Genomic DNA, 19,307 nt, shown 5'->3' with positions numbered 1-19,307 from the left:
TGCAACAGGATCTAGATAATTTGGGCAGATTGGCTAAGAAGTGGCAACTGAAGTTTAACCTTGACAAATGCAAAGTACTGCATATAGGTAGAAGTAACCCCAGAGAAACGTACCAACTGTGTGGTACTACACTTAAGGTGGTAGAAAATGAAAAAGACCTGGGAGTAATTGTGCAGGCAGATATGAAGTTTTCTGAGCAATGCAGACAGGCTGCCAGGGCAGGTCATGGGGTTTTGTCAATGATATATAGGAATTTTGCTAGCAGGGAAAAGGTGATTATCCCTCTGTATAAGGCAATGGTCAGGCCACACCTTGAGTACTGCGTACAGGTCTGGAGGCCTCATTTTAGGAAGGACGTAGATTTACTTGAGCGTGTACAGAGAAGGGCAACAAGATTGGTGAGGGGAATGAAGGAATCCTCTTATCAAGAGAGGCTTAAGTTCTGCAAATTGCAGTGGCTGGAGACTAGGCACCTGCGCAGTGATCTGATTGAGGTATATAAGGCCTTGAATGGGTTCAGCACGCTGAATTCTGATGGGATCCTTCCACTTGTTCAGATTACGAAACTATGGGGGCATAAATTCAAATTAAGAAAGGACAGATGTAGAATAGATGTGCGGAAATTTGCCTTTAGCCAGCGGGTGGTTAATTGCTGGAACAAACTTCCATCTGTCTTTGTGGAGGTTGATAGGTTGAATAAATTTAAGGAGGAACTGGACAGGGATTTGGAGGGAATGGTGTGTTTTTTTTTTTTTTTTTTTGGCTGATGCTGCGTAAGCTCATACATTTGCTTTCTTGCATCACATGCCACTACTATTACTATAACATCTCATCATGGACAGCACTGTGGGCGGAGAAAGGTGGTGGATGAATGTGTCCACCGACGTCTGTCTTGCATTGCTTCAGCCAACCGGAGATCAACAGTAGCACAAATCACCACCGACTTCAACGAGGGAGTTTCCAGAAACGTCTCCACCAAGACCATCAGGTGATCATTAGCCACGATAGGTTATGGGAGCTACCGACCCACCCGAGTCCCATTGCTAACACCGCAACACAGGACTCTACGCCTCAACTGGGCGAAAGAACATCAGCACTGGACCTCAGATGATTGGAGACGGGTCTGATGAGTCCCGTTTCCAGCTATTTCGAGCAGACAGGAGGGTGCATATCTGGCTGAAACTGCATGAAGCTATGCACTCGTCATGTCAACAAGGAACTGTTCAGGCAGGTAGATGGTCAGTAATGGCCTGAGGCGTGTTCAGCTAGCACACGTTGAGACCTCTGGTACGTCTAGATGCATCTCTGAATGGTTCAGGAATGAACGTATCCATCCTTGCAGACCATCTGCTTCCCTTCTTGGTCATTTTGTACCAACAGGGCAGTGTGCCTCCTCACAGAGCTGTGGTGACTAGAACATGGTTCAAAGAGCATTCTGCAGATTTTACCACCATACAGTGGCCTCCCCACCTTCATCGGACATGAATGCTTTGGAGCATCTTTGGGATGCTGTGGAAAGCTCCTTTCGAGCTTTGGATTCTCCACCCAGGAATGCAGCAGAATTATGGATAGTGGTGCAGCAAGCATGGATGGAAATACCTGTGGAACACTTTTGCGAACTAGTGGACTCAATGCCTCGCTGTGTGACTGCCTGTGTCCGGGTGGCAGGTGGGCTTGCCCGTTACGTAGGCATCCCATTATTTCTGTCCACTCGGTGTAGTATCATTTTAAAATATGTCCTAAAACTTTTCAGACACACCTTGTATATTGTATTAATGTTTTATCACATAACACCACTCTGCATGGTTTTTGATGTTTATAAACTAATGGCTGTTTTTAACTCAGTTATTAATTTTTTCTATCACTTACTGTTTTTTCATAAACCACTTAAGTTGATGTCATGAGTTGTATCATTGAATGTATTAAGTTGGGAGTAAATTCTGGGAATATGTAAACTAAATCTTCACATGCTGGCAACACTGCCTTCAGTCATTTGTTTCTTGACCTTGAAAGTTCCGTGCAAGTGATAATCTCTTGCTTCATTCACATTTCTAATTTTTAAACAAGGGCATACAGAGGTATATCAGTATGCCCTTGCTCATAAACCATTTGTATCCCACCATAGGCCTACTGACCATGATGAGTACAATGAACAACTGTACAGACAAATAGAGAGGACCAGTAAATCAGATTATAATGGAGGCGATTTTAACTTTCTAGATATTAACTGTAACTTATGGGTCCTCTCTCACACAGTAACAGAAATTTTCTGGATTTATTGGATTTGACTACAACTGTTTTACAAGCAGCATGTTAGAAAGGCAACAAGAAAAAGCAGTGCTCTCGATCTGATTATGCCACTCTGCATGGGTTTTCGATGTTTGTAAACTAATAGCTGTTTTTAACTTGGTTTTTTTACACAAATTTCAGAAATATTATTTGTTTTTTTTACAAATCACTTAAGTTGATGTCATGAATTGTACACAGATTTCAATCTATTTACAACTGTATTATTGAATATATTAAGTTGGGAGTAAATGCTGGGAATTTGTAAACTAAATCTTCAAATGTTGGCAACATTTGCCTTCAGTCATTTTGTTTTTTTTGACCTTGAGAACTCTGTGCAGCAGTGTTTATCAGCATGAGCTCAGTTTATTTTTGAGGTTATCATGGCAAACTTGTGCTAAAAAGTGAGTAAAATATCTTCACGCAAGTGTTTGACAATCCAAACTTATATTTTTATATTTGTGTAATTTATGTAGTCCACAAGCTATTACAGAATTCATAAAAAATGAATTAAATATTAAATTAAATATTAAATTAAATAAAATAAATATTAAATTAAATTAAATTAAATATTAATTAAATATTACAGAATTCATAAAAAATGTGTATTGTGCTTATTTAGCATTGGGATTGTCAAAAAATGGTTAAAAGAATACTATGCCATTTACATAGTCTACAAACCACTGTGATGACTATTAATTTTGCTTAGTTAATTAGTAGAGGGATGATACAATGCAAAGAGTAAGAAGGGCATTGTGTATCCTAATATTACATCTGCCATTAGATGGAATATTAGTGTATATAGATCCAGAAGTTGATTGAAATAACAACTATGTGGTGTAATCGAAGATTTCGGGAACCAATTTTGCACTTTGAAGCTGTGTTGTGACTTGTCACAACATGTTCAGCAACTCATCTAGACATAGCACTGCATGAATCACCTATTTATTTACTACTGATATGAATTAATGCACATTGAATGGAAAGTTTGTTTTATTTGTATCAAATTTTGTTTATTAAAGAAAATGTAACAAAAACCCACAACTGCTTTACAGAAGGGAAACTATGTACCATTCAGACTATTCACAAAATTTTAAGAGAGCCTCTTGAAAATGATTGGAAATGTTTCTTACTCTGGCCACCCCTTTAACTTTAAGACTACTGATTCAATTGCTCATATTGTGGTTCAATCACGAGTGAACAATATTTAACTGTCTGGAAAGGTGCTAGTGAAACCAGTATTTCTTATGGAACATGTCAATCAGTTTTAACAAGATTTGTAAATGCAGTGTGTTTTGGACAAGTCTTTGCCTTGAATCCTCACTGATGGTTGCACAGAGTGGCATGTTCTTGCATATCAGGATCTTTGTCAACATGCTGCTGCTGACCCACACTTTGTTTCTTCCATCATTACTAATGACAAATAATGGATGTATGGTGTATGATCCAGAAACAAAGGCACAGTCCTCTCAATGGAAGACTATCTTCTCCAAGGCTCAAAAAGGCAAGACAATCTTGATCAAATGTGAAGATTGTGTTTATCGTATTTTTTGACTCACAGAGCATTTTTCCTTATGAATTTGGAATTTCTGGTTCACTGTTTGACCTGCATAACCAAATAATGAACCAGGGATACAATACTAGTTCTATAGCAAATATGCAATGCCATTCAGAGAAAAAATGACTAAAAAAAAAAGTGGGCTTTGGGGAATTTAGTGTTTGCATCTTTATGATACCCCTGCATGGTTGGAACTTACTATTCAGAAATTTCCCCTACCTTGAAAGGAACTGGTTTGGAATGACTAAGAAATTATTAGGAACACCATACAGGAATATTAGCAATTCCAAAAGAAGCATTATCAGGAATGCTTCAGAGGTTGTAGAAGTATTGGAATTGGTGTATACAATGTCAGTGAAAAATGTTTCCAATGATATACATATGTCAATTCCAGTGGTTTCATCATTTTCCAAATATTAGTTCAGTTCCCAAAAAATTTTGATCACACATTCATATATAAATGTAGAGCACATTTCAGCGTTAAAAAACATATAAAAGTAATAATGGTGAATTCTTATTTTCTATGAATTTTTGATTTCAATTTTGTCAATTTCGCTCTACTCTTCAGCTGTGAAATCAAAATAGGAAAAAATTAATATTTAAAAGCATTTATGCACATAGTTCTGTTTTTACAACCTAAGTTTTTTGAAAAACTCACTGCAGGGTTAAACTTATTAAATTAATTTAAGATTTTAATCTTAAATTAATTTAATAAGTTTAATCTGAAGACAGAGTTGCATATAAATGTTTGGAATTTAATATTATCATGTTTATATTATTTTTGAAATAATGAATTATGTGGTAGGCCCGAAGTGCTTGATATATATCAAAGTTTAATCAGACAAATTAGTCTGTACTTTCCAAGGTTAGGGCAATTGTTTTGGCACTAAGAGTAATTAAATCAATTGCAGTTATGACAGATATGCCCAAATGATTTCATTTTATAGTTTAACATGTTGACTGCCAAGGATAAATGGGTCTCCGACGCCAATTTGAGTTAGGCATGTTAAATTATTCAAAACCCAAATTATAATATATATTCATCACAAAATCTCGTAAAAAAGCTTATTGTTGTAAAAAAGAGCTTCGCGAATTATTCTTAATTGGCATATGTAATAGAAAATTCTTCGCGGCAGCCAACTAAGAGTTAACTTGATTGACTCAAACGTGTTGTAACTTGCAGAATTTGCTGTATGAGTCAGCGCTGTGCATAAATCCGCAGTAGTGAATAGACTTTGTTGTGTACATTGTATTTAGTACTTTGTTAATTATTATCATTTTTTTTTTTTTTTTTTTTACAAAAAAAAAAACCGAAACATGGATAAGAAGAGACCACTGACCGAAGAAGAGCTTGAGCTCTATGCTAATGAGTGACTCGGAATTCGAAGAGCTTTTTGACGAGCTGTACAGTTCTGGTTTCAACAGTAACAATTATGAACCTTCTGACGATTCAAGTGAGGATAGCGAAGATGAAGTCAGCTCCCAGCCTGATCCTAATTCTCCGCAGGCAAGTAGATCAAATAATAACAATAATTTGTGGAATGAAATAGTACAGGATCCTCCACAACTTATTTTTCAAGAGAACATTGGTTTGAAAATGGACACAACAGATTTTGGCGTACAAAAATTGGTAGACCAATATTTTTCAAAAGAGTTTCTTACATTATTGGTCGAACAAACTAATTTAAACACTTTTCAAGAAATTGAAAAACGTGGAAAATCACAAAAATCTGCCAGGTCGTCAAGATGGAAGGACACTGGCATCTCAGAAATAAGTGTTTCTTGGACTTTTGTTACAAAATGGTCCTTGTTCTTTTCCTTCAATACAGCATTACTGGAGTACAAGTGCATTCTACAATGTTACATTCTGGCTATCATTTGTGAGTCGAAATAGATTCCAGTTATATTTTCACTTTGAATATAATTCATTACAATCTGCTAACAGGCTATACAAAGTAGGACCAATTTTGAGTCGTTTCCATAATGTTATGCGCAATAATTACATACAGAATAAAAACATCTGTATTGACAAGTTGATGATGTTGTGGTGTGGGAGACTGAATTTCTGCCAGTACATAAAAAATAAAAAGCAGAAATATGGAATTAAACTTTATGAACTGTGTGAGTCCGACAGCCTCGTTATGAAAATAAAAATTTACTCTGGTGAATCTGAAGAACCTGCTGAAGTACCTTGAGGACTACTTAGATAAGGGATATGTATTGTATATAGACAATTTTTATAATTACGTTGCTCTGATGAAATTGTTGTCTGCTCGAAAAACTTAATGTTTGTGGAACATTTTCTTTTCTGTTGGTGTGTACATACCAACAGAAAAGAAAATCTAAAAGATTTGGTGATGTGAAAATTGAAGAAAGGGGAAGTTGCATGGCAATGAAATGGCCATGTGGTAGTATGTAAGTGGAGGGATAAAAGAGAAGTTCTCACTATTTCTAACATACAGTTGTCGAAATGGTCGAGGTACGCAACCGGAATGGAAAAATTTCAATAAAACCAAACATAATTCAAGATTACAATAGCGCCAAGAAATACCATCAGATGGCTGGAAAAAAAAATTGCATTAAATATTACAGAAATATATATACATAATACATCCTTTTCCGTCAAGTTACGGGTTCCGCCATAAAATGTCTGAAATTCAGAGAAACATTCATTGGATCTTTTATTGGAGAAAAATTCTAAACATTCCAAAAAAGATTAGGTCTGAACGTGAAATTCATTATTTAGAGGCTATACCACCAACTGGGAAAAAAAAAAAAAAAAACGCACACCCGACTAAGCCATATCGGTAAGTATAAGAAATAAAAAAACACAATGAAACATTCCATTATTGTCCAGCGTGCCAAGAGAAGATAGCTCTTTGTGTAGAAGAATGTTTCAAGAAATATCACAAATAAACAATATTATTTTCGTGAGTTTTAGTAATACACTTTTCTTTGTGTATTAGTGAATAAAATATTTTTTTTTTGTGAACAAATTTTCATTTTTTTGTGAACAAAAAATCAAATACGTGAATTTGAACAAATTTTGTGAACAAAAAATCAAATACGTGATTGATTTTTCATTCTTATCCCAGAAGTCGACTATCCATCAGTTGCATGTATTTGCTACGAATATACTCATAGCTGTGGCTGAAAGGCAAGTCATACCAGTCCAAGTTAACTCTTATGTGCCGTCCTGGGCTAGATCGCCATATACGAGTTAACTCGTATTTGGCAGTCAATGAGTTAAACAAGAATTGACCACCTCACACAACTGTCATTGAAGAATACTTTCCTATCAATACAGACATTGAAAATTACAGGTGGATAGCTAACCCTTTCTTGAAAAACCAAAACTTCTCATTCTATCCACAAAAGAACTGATTGATATCTCTTGTGACACATCACTCCAGATGGTAGGATAATTTTCAGAATTATACTTCGCAAAAAAAAAAAAAAAAAAAAAAAATGACCATCGTGGGTCCAGAATTTTTTAATTTTGATTTGTTAACCTCTCTCAGTGCTTTCATCAGTCACAAGAAAAGTTTGTGTTCCACTGTTCTGGGTTTTGTTGAACTCTTTCCCCTAATATAGCAGACAAAGCAGTCTGTAAACTTTGCCATTTGTGACAACTTATTTATGTGAACATGGGTTTGCCAAATATTGTGACACAAATTCAAAAAAGAAAAACAGACTTGATGCTTCAGCAAAATTGCTGAAATTCTGTTGCAGCATGTCTCTCATTAGATTCACTAAGTCTATTTTTTATTTTTTTAATTTGGAGTCTTAATAATATAATACTTTTTTTTTTTTAGTTTAAAAGAGTAGCAATTATCTTTTGGTTCCACTATAATATAGTATACGCATGCAAAAAACTGAAAAACACACCTCTCTTAGTGTTCTATGGTATGCCTATGATAATCTTGGGGGGGGGGGTACCTTAGAACTTTGCAGAATTTAAGGAGTAACTCAGCCAAAAAGTTTGAGAACCACTGCCTTAGGCTGCAAGAGAGATGTCTTTATGGAAAGTGATCTACATATGTTCCTTTCACCTCATCACAAAAAAAAAAGAGCTCATTTCAAATAATGTTGCAAAATAATCAGTTGGATTGTAAAGAAGTGACCTGATGTGATATTCACAGATTCAGTGCACAATTAGTTTCTCAGTATATCCTTTTTGGGACAGGAGGAGGAGGACCCAAAACCAACTCATAAATCAACACACCAATCCATGAAAGGGGATGTTGGATGAGGTAGTGTGAACTGGAATAATGCGCAATGTTTGTCTGGAACTGCATGTCTTTGAAAGAATTTTGCTGTTGTTGGTGGAGAGATGAAATTCTTGATCCCCCCTTTGTCAAATGTTTTGGCATCCAGTAGGTCCCCAGTTCATTCTGATTCTCTCTCTTCTCCCCCCACCATAAAGCAGATGGTAGGATAATTTTCAGAATGATACTTCCCAAAAAAAAAATGACCATCATGGTTCCAGAATTTGTAATTTTCATTTGTTAACTTCTCTCAGAGCTTTCATCAGTCACAAACTGCTTTTCTGGTATAGAGCTGTTTGTGACTAGTGCTTCAACACCACCCAAACACTTGAATTTTTCATTAACAGCATAAGAACCTTCTTTGAATTGCCAAGCAATCAGGGATAATCCTACTCCTTGTTAGGGCTACACCTCCTGCTGATGGATACTAATTTTTGAGGTGTGAAAGCAGGTAATTTCTGAATTCATATAACTCAGAAACGACCTGCTTTACTTATAAGTTCACACACAATACTATTGCATCATAACAATAATATACTTTCCCACTAAATTTCATTGATTTTTGTCAATTATTTTGCTAACTATTGCATTATTGTTATTTATGCCTTAGCTTTTGTCCACTACAATTGCTGTAGTATGTGTTCTTGTAAGCCTTGCATTACAAAGTCCTTTTGTTAGGAGTATGCTATATTCCTTCCCTATTTCATGACTAATTAGTGCTATGCTTCCCTGAGAAATTACACCCCCATATTAGATCATTGTAAAAGTGGACTCATTCTGTTGATGAAAAAAGTTTCGTTACATTCCACTATATAATAAGGCATAAATGAGCACTTTACTTTCTGCACATATAAAGTGCAGGTGACACTCTTCCATTCTTAATGTCCGTGTTCTTTTATTCAGATTTAAACGTCTCATCAGAAAAGATTGCAGAATGCTGGATCTGTTATGATGCAGAAAGAACAGATGCTGGAAGTTTGATACAGCCTTGTAACTGCAAGGGTGATGTATCGGTTGTGCATCATGAATGTCTCAAGAAATGGCTAATAGAGGTAAGTACTTTTTTTTTTTTTATATATATATATTACATTTGAATTCTACATTATATTGTTCAAATGCAGTATATATTTGAACACATTCAAATACAAATCTTTTTATTTGTATTTGAATTTGTACTATGGCCTCAAGGGGAATTTGAGCTTTGTTATAACTGTTTTATTGCAGCATGATGGTTAACAATGGACTATGCATAATTCAACCTTTCCTTTACTCTTAAGAATGAATATGTAGTTAAATCATTTCCGACTAAATTTTTAAAAACTCTTACACTATGAAAAAATGCAGAAAAATAATTAATGCTCTTGATAGGGTTATAGGTGAGGTGAGTGCTATTTTGTTCCTATGAACCTCACCACTCCTATACCAGAACAAAAAATAAAGTTAATTTAATTTAATGGAAATACCAATGAAAAAAACTTATATAAAGGAGTACTGGTCTGAAGAAGCTAAACCAAACTAAGCTAAGAAAGGATGACTATTAACCAGCCATATGAAGGCCTTTTTACCACTTCCCATATAGTTATTTTGCACTTATTGTCACCTTGTCAGTGAGGATGATAATGTTCCTGTACTGTGTACTTCATTAGTGGATCTCAAACTTGAGGCATTTCCCAGAATATAAACTTGACAAAAAAGGTTTGAGATAGTAGCTCATAAGTGCATTTATTTATGGTTAGCTAAGGAATAGTTTGGCATTATATATATTCTCCCAGTGCAACACATCTCCTTTAGAGTTAACGTTAGTTCAAGGATTTTTTTTTTATGGTTTGAGTTTTTGTTTTGTTTTCAGTGGTTTGAGTTTAGATTGTGTTCTCCCTCTGTATTTTCAGTGCAACCTTTCAGTCATCTAGAATATGTAATGCCTAAAAGATTTTTTTTTTTTTTTTTTTTTGCTAGCTCCTTACTAATAGTAAGTGGTTAGAGGCAGGGCCGTGCTGAGTCATTTTAGTACCTGAAGCAAGAATGAAAAATTGCCCGTCTAAAATATATTTTTTTAAAAATATTTTTAATTAAAAAAATAACTTAATTAAAATACATTTCTGGTACACGTTTTAATAAAAATAAGAGGATGACAAAAAGAAATTAAAAACTGTTAAAAGTGATTTTTATTCTCATAAGCAGTATTTATTTAAAAAATATAACAGATTTATTTGTGAATCATTCATTTCAAAAATAATAACTATTATTATAATACTTGAAACAAAATGTTTTGTCAAAAATACCACAAATTTTAATTTTAAATAAACAATATTTCTTTAATAAATTAACAATAATATATTTCAGACACATGGCTTTTTTATTTGCAGATTACAATTTTATTTTGCGAGTTTTGGGTGAAGAAAAGTCATCAATAATTTTCTTGAAATTTATTTAATTAAATATGGTCCTTTCAGTTGATAAAATGGCCATATCGAATAATTTTTCTTGGCTTAATTTGACCGTAAATAGTTTTTAATCAATTTCAGCTTGCTGAAACCTCTTTGCAGCTATGCTGTTGCAACAGGATCTGGAAAGGTTGAACAGATGGGCTGAGAGGTGGCAAATGAAGTTTAACATTGACAAATGTAAAGTACTACATATGGGAAACAGTAACCCCAGAGCAACGTATCAACTCTGCGGTACTACACTGACAGTGGTGGAGAATGAAAAGGACCTGGGGGTAATTGTGCAGGCAGATATGAAGTTCTCTGAGCAGTGCAGACGAGCTGCAAGAGTAGCTCATGGTGTCTTGTCAATGATATACAGGAATTTTTCTAGCAGGGATAAGGAGGTGATTATTCCCTTGTATAAGGCAATGGTTAGGCCACATCTTGAGTACTGTATACAGGTCTGGAGGCCTCATTTCAAGAAGGATGTAGAACTGCTGGAACGAGTACAGAGAAGGGCAACAAGATTAGTGAATGGAACAAAGGGTTGCTCTTACGAAGAAAGGCTTAAGTTTTGCAAATTACAGAATCTGGAGACTAGGCACCGGCGAGGTGATCTGATAGAGGTGTATAAGGCTTTGAATGGTTTGAGCATGCTCAATGCCAATGGGATTCTTCATCTTGCTCAGAATAATCACCTCAGAGGGCATAAATTCAAATTGAGGAAGGACGGATGTCGGATAGATGTGCGGAAATTTGCCTTTGGCCAGCGGGTGGTTGGTTGGTGGAACCAACTTCCATCACTTGTTGAAGTTGATAGCCTAAACAAATTTAAAGCTCAACTGGACAGGTATTTCGAACGAACAGATGGGTGAAATGGGAGTGGGGTTTTTTTTTTTTTTTTTTTTGGCTGATGCTGAATAAGCTTGCTTTCTTGCATCATATGCCTCTACTAATGCTAATGCTAAATATATTCTTAATACCACTTTCAGGTTGGGAAACAATTCTAACAATTCATATTCATGAATGATTTTCAACAAATCCAAGGTAGTGGCTGAACCTGCATTTGGCAAAATAGCTGTAGCATGCATTTTAAAACTTGCTATTTCCAACAAAATTTCTACAGCATTTAAATCTTCGTCATACTTTAATGCTTTTTGTAATTCGATGATAGTCATAGATTCAATTTTTGCGCCAGAGAGAAAATGGGAGCCTGTGGCTATATCATTAAATTTTTTGTACCTCCAGGTTAGATGACATATGAGTATATCTAAAGCCTTATTTCTATTTGATATGTCTTTTTAGCCAAGAAATCAATTCTCTCATCACAGGCTTCATAAAGTTGTAACATTTTTGCTCCTCTTTTTCTTTGTTTTTTTTAATTCTGCTGTTATATTTATGCGTTTAGCAATATCAGCACATTCCTCAAAAATGTGGTCAAATTCATGTTCTCCCATTTCATTTCTTTTACACATAACAATAGCCCTTTCAAAAATTGGGAAGCGTTAGTTACAGTTATATTTTTCGACTTAATGACTTTATCTACTTGAGTTAAAATTGTATCCCAAATAGATCAAGTACATACAAAATTATAATTAATTTTAGCAAGAATGTTGTCATTAATTTCTCATCGATCAAGTTCTGAAGAAGTTTCTTCCGCCATCTTGTTTAGGACTTGGTGTAATTCTTCAATCTGAGAACGTAGAGATTTGATTGCTGCTGCTGCTCTAGATGTCCAGTGCATAGCAGTGTGACCCTTAAGAGTTATTTTTAAAACCTACATTAATTTATCCCACTTGCTAGTTGAGCTAGATAAAATTTTATACAGGGCCTGTACATTTCCAAAAAAAAAAAGTCTTCATTGTTGGGCCAAATTAAGATTATGCGCCGAGCAGGGAACATAAATTGCAAAATTATTTCTTTTGGAAATAATTGCTTGCACTCCCTTGTATTCGCTGGACATGTTTGCCCTATTGTCATATCCCTGGCCATGGGCATTGTTAATATCAATTCCAGCATCTTTTAATTTACTTAAAATTTCTGTGGCTAAACCCCTTCCTGTTTTTTCTTTTGTTTCAATAAAATCAATGACACTTTCCCCTGTTGATATGTTCTGATTGTCATCAATATACACATACCTTATTATTTGACACATTTGTTCATGATGGGACATGTCTGGCATACAATCAAAAAGAATAGAATAATATTTTGCCTGTTTAATTCGAGAAATGCTTTCAGTACAGTACGAACGTAGTTACCCACATCTACAAATTAGCATTAGTAGAGGCATCATATGATGCAAGAAAGCAATCTTATGCAGCATCAGTTAAAAAAAAAAAAACACTTCCATTTCATCCCCCCATTCGTTCGAAATACCTGTCCAGCCGAGCCTTAAATTTATTGCTATCAACCTCCACAACAAGGGATGGAAATCTGTTCCACCAACTAATTACCCGCTGGCTAAAGGCAAATTTCCGCACAGCTATCCTACATCTGTCTTTCCTCAATTTGAATTTATGCTCTCTCAGGTGATTATACTGAGCAACGGGAAGAATCCCATCGGTATTGAACATGCTCAAACCATTCAAGGCTTTATACACCTCTATCAGATCACCTCGCCGGTGCCTAGTCTCCAGACACTGTAATTTGCAAAACTTAAGCCTTTCTTCATAAGAGCAACCCTTTGTTCCATTCACTAATCTTGTTGCCCATCTCTGTATTCGTTCCAGCAGCTCTACATCCTTCTTAAAATGAGGCCTCCAGACCAGTATACAGTACTCAAGGTGTGGCCTGACCATTGCCTTGTCTAAAGGAATAATCTCTAATAGAAAAATTCCTGTATATCATTGACAAGACCCCATGAGCTACTCTTGCAGCCCGTCTGCATTGCTCAGAGAACTTCATATCTGCCTGCACAACCACCTCCAAGTCCCTTTCATTCTCTACCACTGTCAGTGTAGTACCACAGAGTTGATACGTTGCTCTGGGGTTGCTGCTTCCCATATATAGTACTTTACATTTGTCAATATTAAACTTTGTCTGCCACCTCTCAGCCCATCTGCTCAACCTTTTCAGATCCTGTTGCAGCAGCATAGTGTCAGTAGTGTCCTTAACAACCCTACCAACCTTTGAATCGTCTGCAAATTTGGAAATTAAGCTTGATATACCATCATCAATATCATTTATAAATACAGAAAACAATAGTGGACCCAACACTGAACCCTGAGGGACTCCACTAATAACATTAGTCCACGATGAGCAGTGTCCATTGATTACCACTCTCTGACTTCTCTCACTTAACCATCCCTTTATCCATAGTAGCAATTTGCCTCCAATTCCACACTGCTCCAATTTGTGCAGCAGTCTTCCATGTGCAACAGTATCAAAAGCCTTTCTAAGGTCCAAATATATAATATCAAAGTTATTCCCTGCATCATAGTATCCAATCAAATTGGTCAGGCAAGACTTTCAAACAAAACCTTAACAAAACCATGTTGTGTCCGAGCTATAACTGAAGTCTTGTCTAGATAATCCTGCAGTGCTTCTTTAATCAGGGCCTCCATTAATTTTCCTGGAACAGAAGTTAAACTTACAGGTCTATAATTACTTGTGTCAGTCTTTGATCCTCCTTTGTGAATTGGGGTCACATTTGCACATCTCCAGTCCATGGATACCTCCCTGGAGTCCAAGGAAGCTCTCATAATTATGGCTAAGGGTTTGCTTACTTCCTTTGCTGCCTCCTTTAATATAACTGGATAGATCTCATCCAGCCCAGGTGCCTTTCTTCTGTTAATTTCTCTTCCACTTTACTCTCAGCTATTATAAAAAGATTATCTAGCTTACTGCCAGAGTTGAATACATCTCTGGCATTCCCCTCGCTGAATAACTCCTCATGTGTGAATGTCAATGCAGAATATTCATTTAGTTTATTAGCTACTTGAGCAGGATCATCAACAGTTGAACCATCGATATCAAGTGGACCAATCTGATTCATCCCCTTCCTTCTAGAGTTTGCTGTTGGTAACATCATCTGTTGGTCCCACTGTATAGAATTTCAATACCATTGTAGTCGCCTTTATGAAAGCAATAACCCTTCTCTTTATCCCTGATGGTAGTTACCTCTTTGAGTAAATTCCACTTCAGCACACTGTGATTACTGCCACCTAGTGGTTCCTTTATCTGCAGATTCTTAATGCATGAAGAATCACTACTGATAATCAGATGAAGAATATTACTCCCTCTAGTTGCCTCCCGAACATGCTGATGTAGAAAACAGTCATCCAGTAAATCCACAAATCCTTGCTAGTGTGAGAGTGACCAACCCACAAATTCCAGTCTATATCTGGGAAATTAAAATCCCCCATTGCTGATTTACTGGCCCACTCTATTTCCCTATACAGTTTCTTATTGTACTCATCAGAGTCATTAGGCCTACAGCACACTCCTACTATCAATTTTGATCTCCCAATGCTTATATCACACCAAACTGACTTGACACTGCACTGTCCAGCGATGTCGACTGGCTTCACCTCCTTGGATTTTATGTTTCTTAACTAATAGCATAACCCCTCCTCCTTTCCTATCCTGTCTATCTTTTCTGTACACATTGTACTCCCCAAATTCCAGTTCTGCTTTCCTTATATCTGTGTGACACCATGTCTCTGATATCCCAACAATATCTGCCTTTGATGTTTTGAGCAATACCTCAAATTCGTCAAATTTATTTAACAAACTACTAGCATTGGTGTACATGCAAGTATACATGCACCCGTTCCTATTCTTAGCTACCCTAACACAACCCATGTGTTTACTTGTACCGCAATGCCTCCCAGCAGTCTCTGAAATATCCTGCATTCTGTTTTCCAGCCTGCTGCTCATTCCAATAGAAGCAGTGGAAGAGTCACTTTCACCTCTGCCAGTGGCTGCTGTTAATCTATTAGTCCTTGTATCCCCCCCCAGCTAGCAGTTTTCCAACCCATCTAACACTGCCTCGATAGCATCAGCAAATATTCTTGCACCGTTTGTATTTAAGTGTATCCCATCCCCGTAGAAGCAGTCTCTCCTGTTAACAAGTATAGACCAGGCTGAAAAAAATTCTACCCCTTGAGCCTTGCACAATCTTTACAGGGCCGAATTGATCGACAAGGCTCTTATCATATACTCCCTCCTATCGTGTCTGGTCAGAATTGCAGACACTTTCAAATTCAACCCTAATTCACAGCTTTTTTTCAACAGTGACCTGTACTTGTTAAGTAATTCTGCCGGTCTCCTACTCTTGATATCATTAATGCCAATGTGTACAACTATATCACCTTTTGTGCCCTTAAAAGATGATATCCGCTCTATAACGTGATCAACGTTTGCCCCTGGTAGACGTACCCTGGTCCTGTTCCACCTATCCTTTTTACAAAGCATGTTCCCTGTTTCCCTGACAGTATTCACCAACAACTACTAGTTCCTGTGGGACCAGCGCATTCTGCCTTGGGGGTTGCCGCTGTGTTGCATGATGACCAAGTGCAAGCTCTGGCATTGATGTGGGCAGCTGAGAGCTGTATGGGCCCCTCAATTTAGATTCTTTGAGGGCATCCACCCTGTCCTTCAAGCTCTCATATAAGCCCATAAAACGCCGAGTTGTCGCCTGATTTCGCTACACTCCCTGCATCGTGCACACACAAAGACATCTACCATGTAAATATCATGTCCCTTACCCGATCATCCACAAACATCATGCAAGCAGTGCATTTTAAAAGGCTGTGATTCAGAGGGCAACTGCCCCCCTCAGTTCTCCCCTGAGCCACAGCACTCCCATTAGCTTCAGCCTTTTGCTTTGCTGCTCTAGTCTGAGTCATGATTTCAATTTAATTTCAATAAAATTTCAATTTCAATACAAAATTAAAACCCTAAACTTGTATCCCAACAAAAGTTGTTCACAAAGTTATTACTAACAGATTAGAAAGAATATTTGATGAGAATCAACTGAAAGAGCAAGCTGGCTTTAGGACAGGATTCTCAACTATAGATCACCTTCATGTAATATCACAGCTAATGGAGAAAGCAAATGAATATAAAACACCATTATGCCTGGCATTTATGGAATATGTAAAGGCAATGTTTCAGGCACTGGAAAGACACGGCATAGATACCCCATATGTTATGATTTTGAAGAAAATATATGAGAATGCTACCTCCTTTATTAGACAAAGACAGTAGCAAATTTAAAATTGAGAAAGGAGTTCGACAAGGAGACACTATCTTCGAAGTTGTTTACTGCTGCCCTTTAGGAAGCTTTCAGATGATTAGACTGGTCGCAGAAAGGAGTCAATGTAAATGGAGAGTACCTAAACCATTTACGATTTGCAAATGACATTGTGGTCATAAGCCACGATCCCAAAGAATTAGAGGAAAATCTTAATCAGTTATGCAGAGTTAGTAAGGATTTTGGACTAAAAATGAATATGGCTAAAACAAAAGTAATGATGAACAAGTATGCCACAGAAAGGGATATAATGATTGAAGGAGCAGTAGTTGAAAAGGTTGAGTCATAGCTGTAATAATGATAAATGGCTAGAAGTCAAGAGAAGAATAAATTTTGGATGGATAGCATTCAGGAAGTATAGTCACATACTGAAGAGCAATATCCCAGTTTGTCTGAAACATAAAATAATGAACCAATGTATACTCCCCACCATGACTTATGGAATGTGAAACTTGGGCGCTCACCAAAAGAATGGAAGAGAAGCTGAGAACTACACAGCGAAGAATGGAACGAATTATATTGGGAATCAGACTGCTAGATAAGAATAGAAACACATGGATTAGGCAGCAAACTCAGGTAAAGGACATTCTTATCAAAACTAAAGAACAAAAATGGTCTTGGGCAGGACACAGCTCGAAGACATGATGACAGATGGACTAAGAAAATAACAGACTGGTACCCAAGAGGAGCTAGAAGAAAACCTGGAAGGCAACAATGGAGATGGATAGATGAAATTCATGAGTTTGTGGGTAGTAAATGGATGGCCATTGCACAAAACAGAAGGAACTGGAAAGTTTCTGGAGAGGCCTTCATCCTACAGTAAATTGAAAATGGCTGATGATGATAGTTATCCAAGAGTGAAATAAGCTCATTTTGTTCTCTGTTGGACAAATAATTAACACAATGTGCTTTGGGTGTAGAAATATGTTGCTTTAGATTGGGATTATAATGACTTATGAGTTCAATTAAATTTAAAAATATCCCTGGATTGCTGCTGGGTACGAGAGTAGCCTGTGCGGACGAAGCTCTTTGACGCTCTTGGAACAGAGAAGTTTTTCCTGATTTATTAGCTTAAATTGTCATTAACTTATTTCTAGAGTAGCTTTATATTCCTAGTTACAATACTTAGTTTAAAGTTTAACTTAGATAGAGATTTTGTAGGTATTACTTAGTATCGGTAACGGTATCAAATCCACGTGTTACAAATTGAACGAGAGGTCTTTTTTTTTTTAACCAAATTTAGTCGATTTATTAACCAATTGTTATATTAAATTATCTTCTATAAGTAGATTACAGACCTAGTCAGGATCCTTAGTTTATTCTAAATTGAGATAGCGAGATTTGGAAGCTAATCAATACTTACGAGTCCGTAGAAGTTCCGTTTGTGAATTCCCGCTATTTTTACATGATAGCATAAGCATAGTGTAGTATAGTGCATAATATAATATTGTCAATTAATCAGTAAATCTATTAATCTTGATAAACTTTATTGTCAATTAAATTTTACTTTTAACTCTATATTTATATATATATATATATATATATATTTATTATGTGAGGTAAAAGTTAGGCAAAAGTAATAAAAATAAATAAATATGGCTATGTAGCTATCATTAGAGGCAGCAAATGCACATCCTCCACATGATGCCTAATTATATCTGATAATTAAAATAAATATGATATTTAAAATAAAAACATCAGCCAGTAGTACGGCAATAATACAGAGCGAAACGAAACACAAAATAATATAAAATAAACAAACAGGGAAGGGAAAGTAGAGATAATAGGACCAAAAGGTAGTCGATAATCCCCTGTATAATTTAGTCAATTAAGTCATTAAACCCAATTAATAAAAAATGATGTAAATTTAAAATAATGCCAATTATAAATAATTTAGCGGTACCCCCCTCGAAGGTACCAGTTCCAAAAGACGTGAAATATCACCAAAAAAGGTTAAAGAAACTACCAAAAACTAAAATATCAAAATAATAGATCAAAATGATAGATTGACCATCATGCCCCATATCGACAGAGGACCACGAGGCCAATAATGGTCATGGAATCGCTGCATTTCAATCGTCATACAAATCATCGCAAAGGCAGAAATATCGAAGAACCAAACCACCCCTCCATTCTCCGATAGATCAACCAATGCAGAGGATTTGCATGGCGGTGGTCCTTATGCAGCGAAAAATAATCTATAGAACAGACAGCACTCTTGATCAGAGCCACACCACTGACATAATGCAAGCTTAACCAGCTTATATAATAGAAAGGAAAAGAATAGATGGCGGCACAGGCGCTGCTTATTTAGCATATCAACCCACTATGTTCTATAGATTATTTTTCGCTGCATAAGGACCACCGCCATGCAAATCCTCTGCATTGGTTGATCTATCGGAGAATGGAGGGGTGGTTTGGTTCTTCGATATTTCTGCCTTTGCGATGATTTGTATGACGATTGAAATGCAGCGATTCCATGACCATTATTAGCCTCGTGGTCCTCTGTCAAT

At 36.4% G+C, this 19,307-nt stretch overlaps 1 protein-coding gene across 3 annotated transcripts in view; it reads left to right on the top strand.

Annotated features, from left to right (window-relative positions):
- Positions 1–19,307, top strand: part of LOC150089511 (uncharacterized) — a 258,840-nt gene that overhangs the window by 194,619 nt on the left and 44,914 nt on the right. For all 3 annotated transcript variants that reach the window (XM_090389530.1, XM_090389531.1, XM_090389529.1), the window contains exon 11: positions 9,016–9,164. In XM_090389530.1, coding sequence (XP_090245656.1) covers positions 9,016–9,164 — 149 coding nt within the window. The remainder of the gene's footprint in view (positions 1–9,015; positions 9,165–19,307) is intronic.

Source organism: Mastigoproctus giganteus, chromosome 2, assembly GCF_048544385.1.
Source record: "Mastigoproctus giganteus isolate SK-2022 chromosome 2, ASM4854438v1, whole genome shotgun sequence".
NCBI lineage: Eukaryota > Metazoa > Arthropoda > Arachnida > Uropygi > Thelyphonidae > Mastigoproctus > Mastigoproctus giganteus.
The sequence above is the reverse complement of the archived record's forward strand: the minus strand, read 5'-3'. Positions and strand labels throughout refer to the sequence as shown.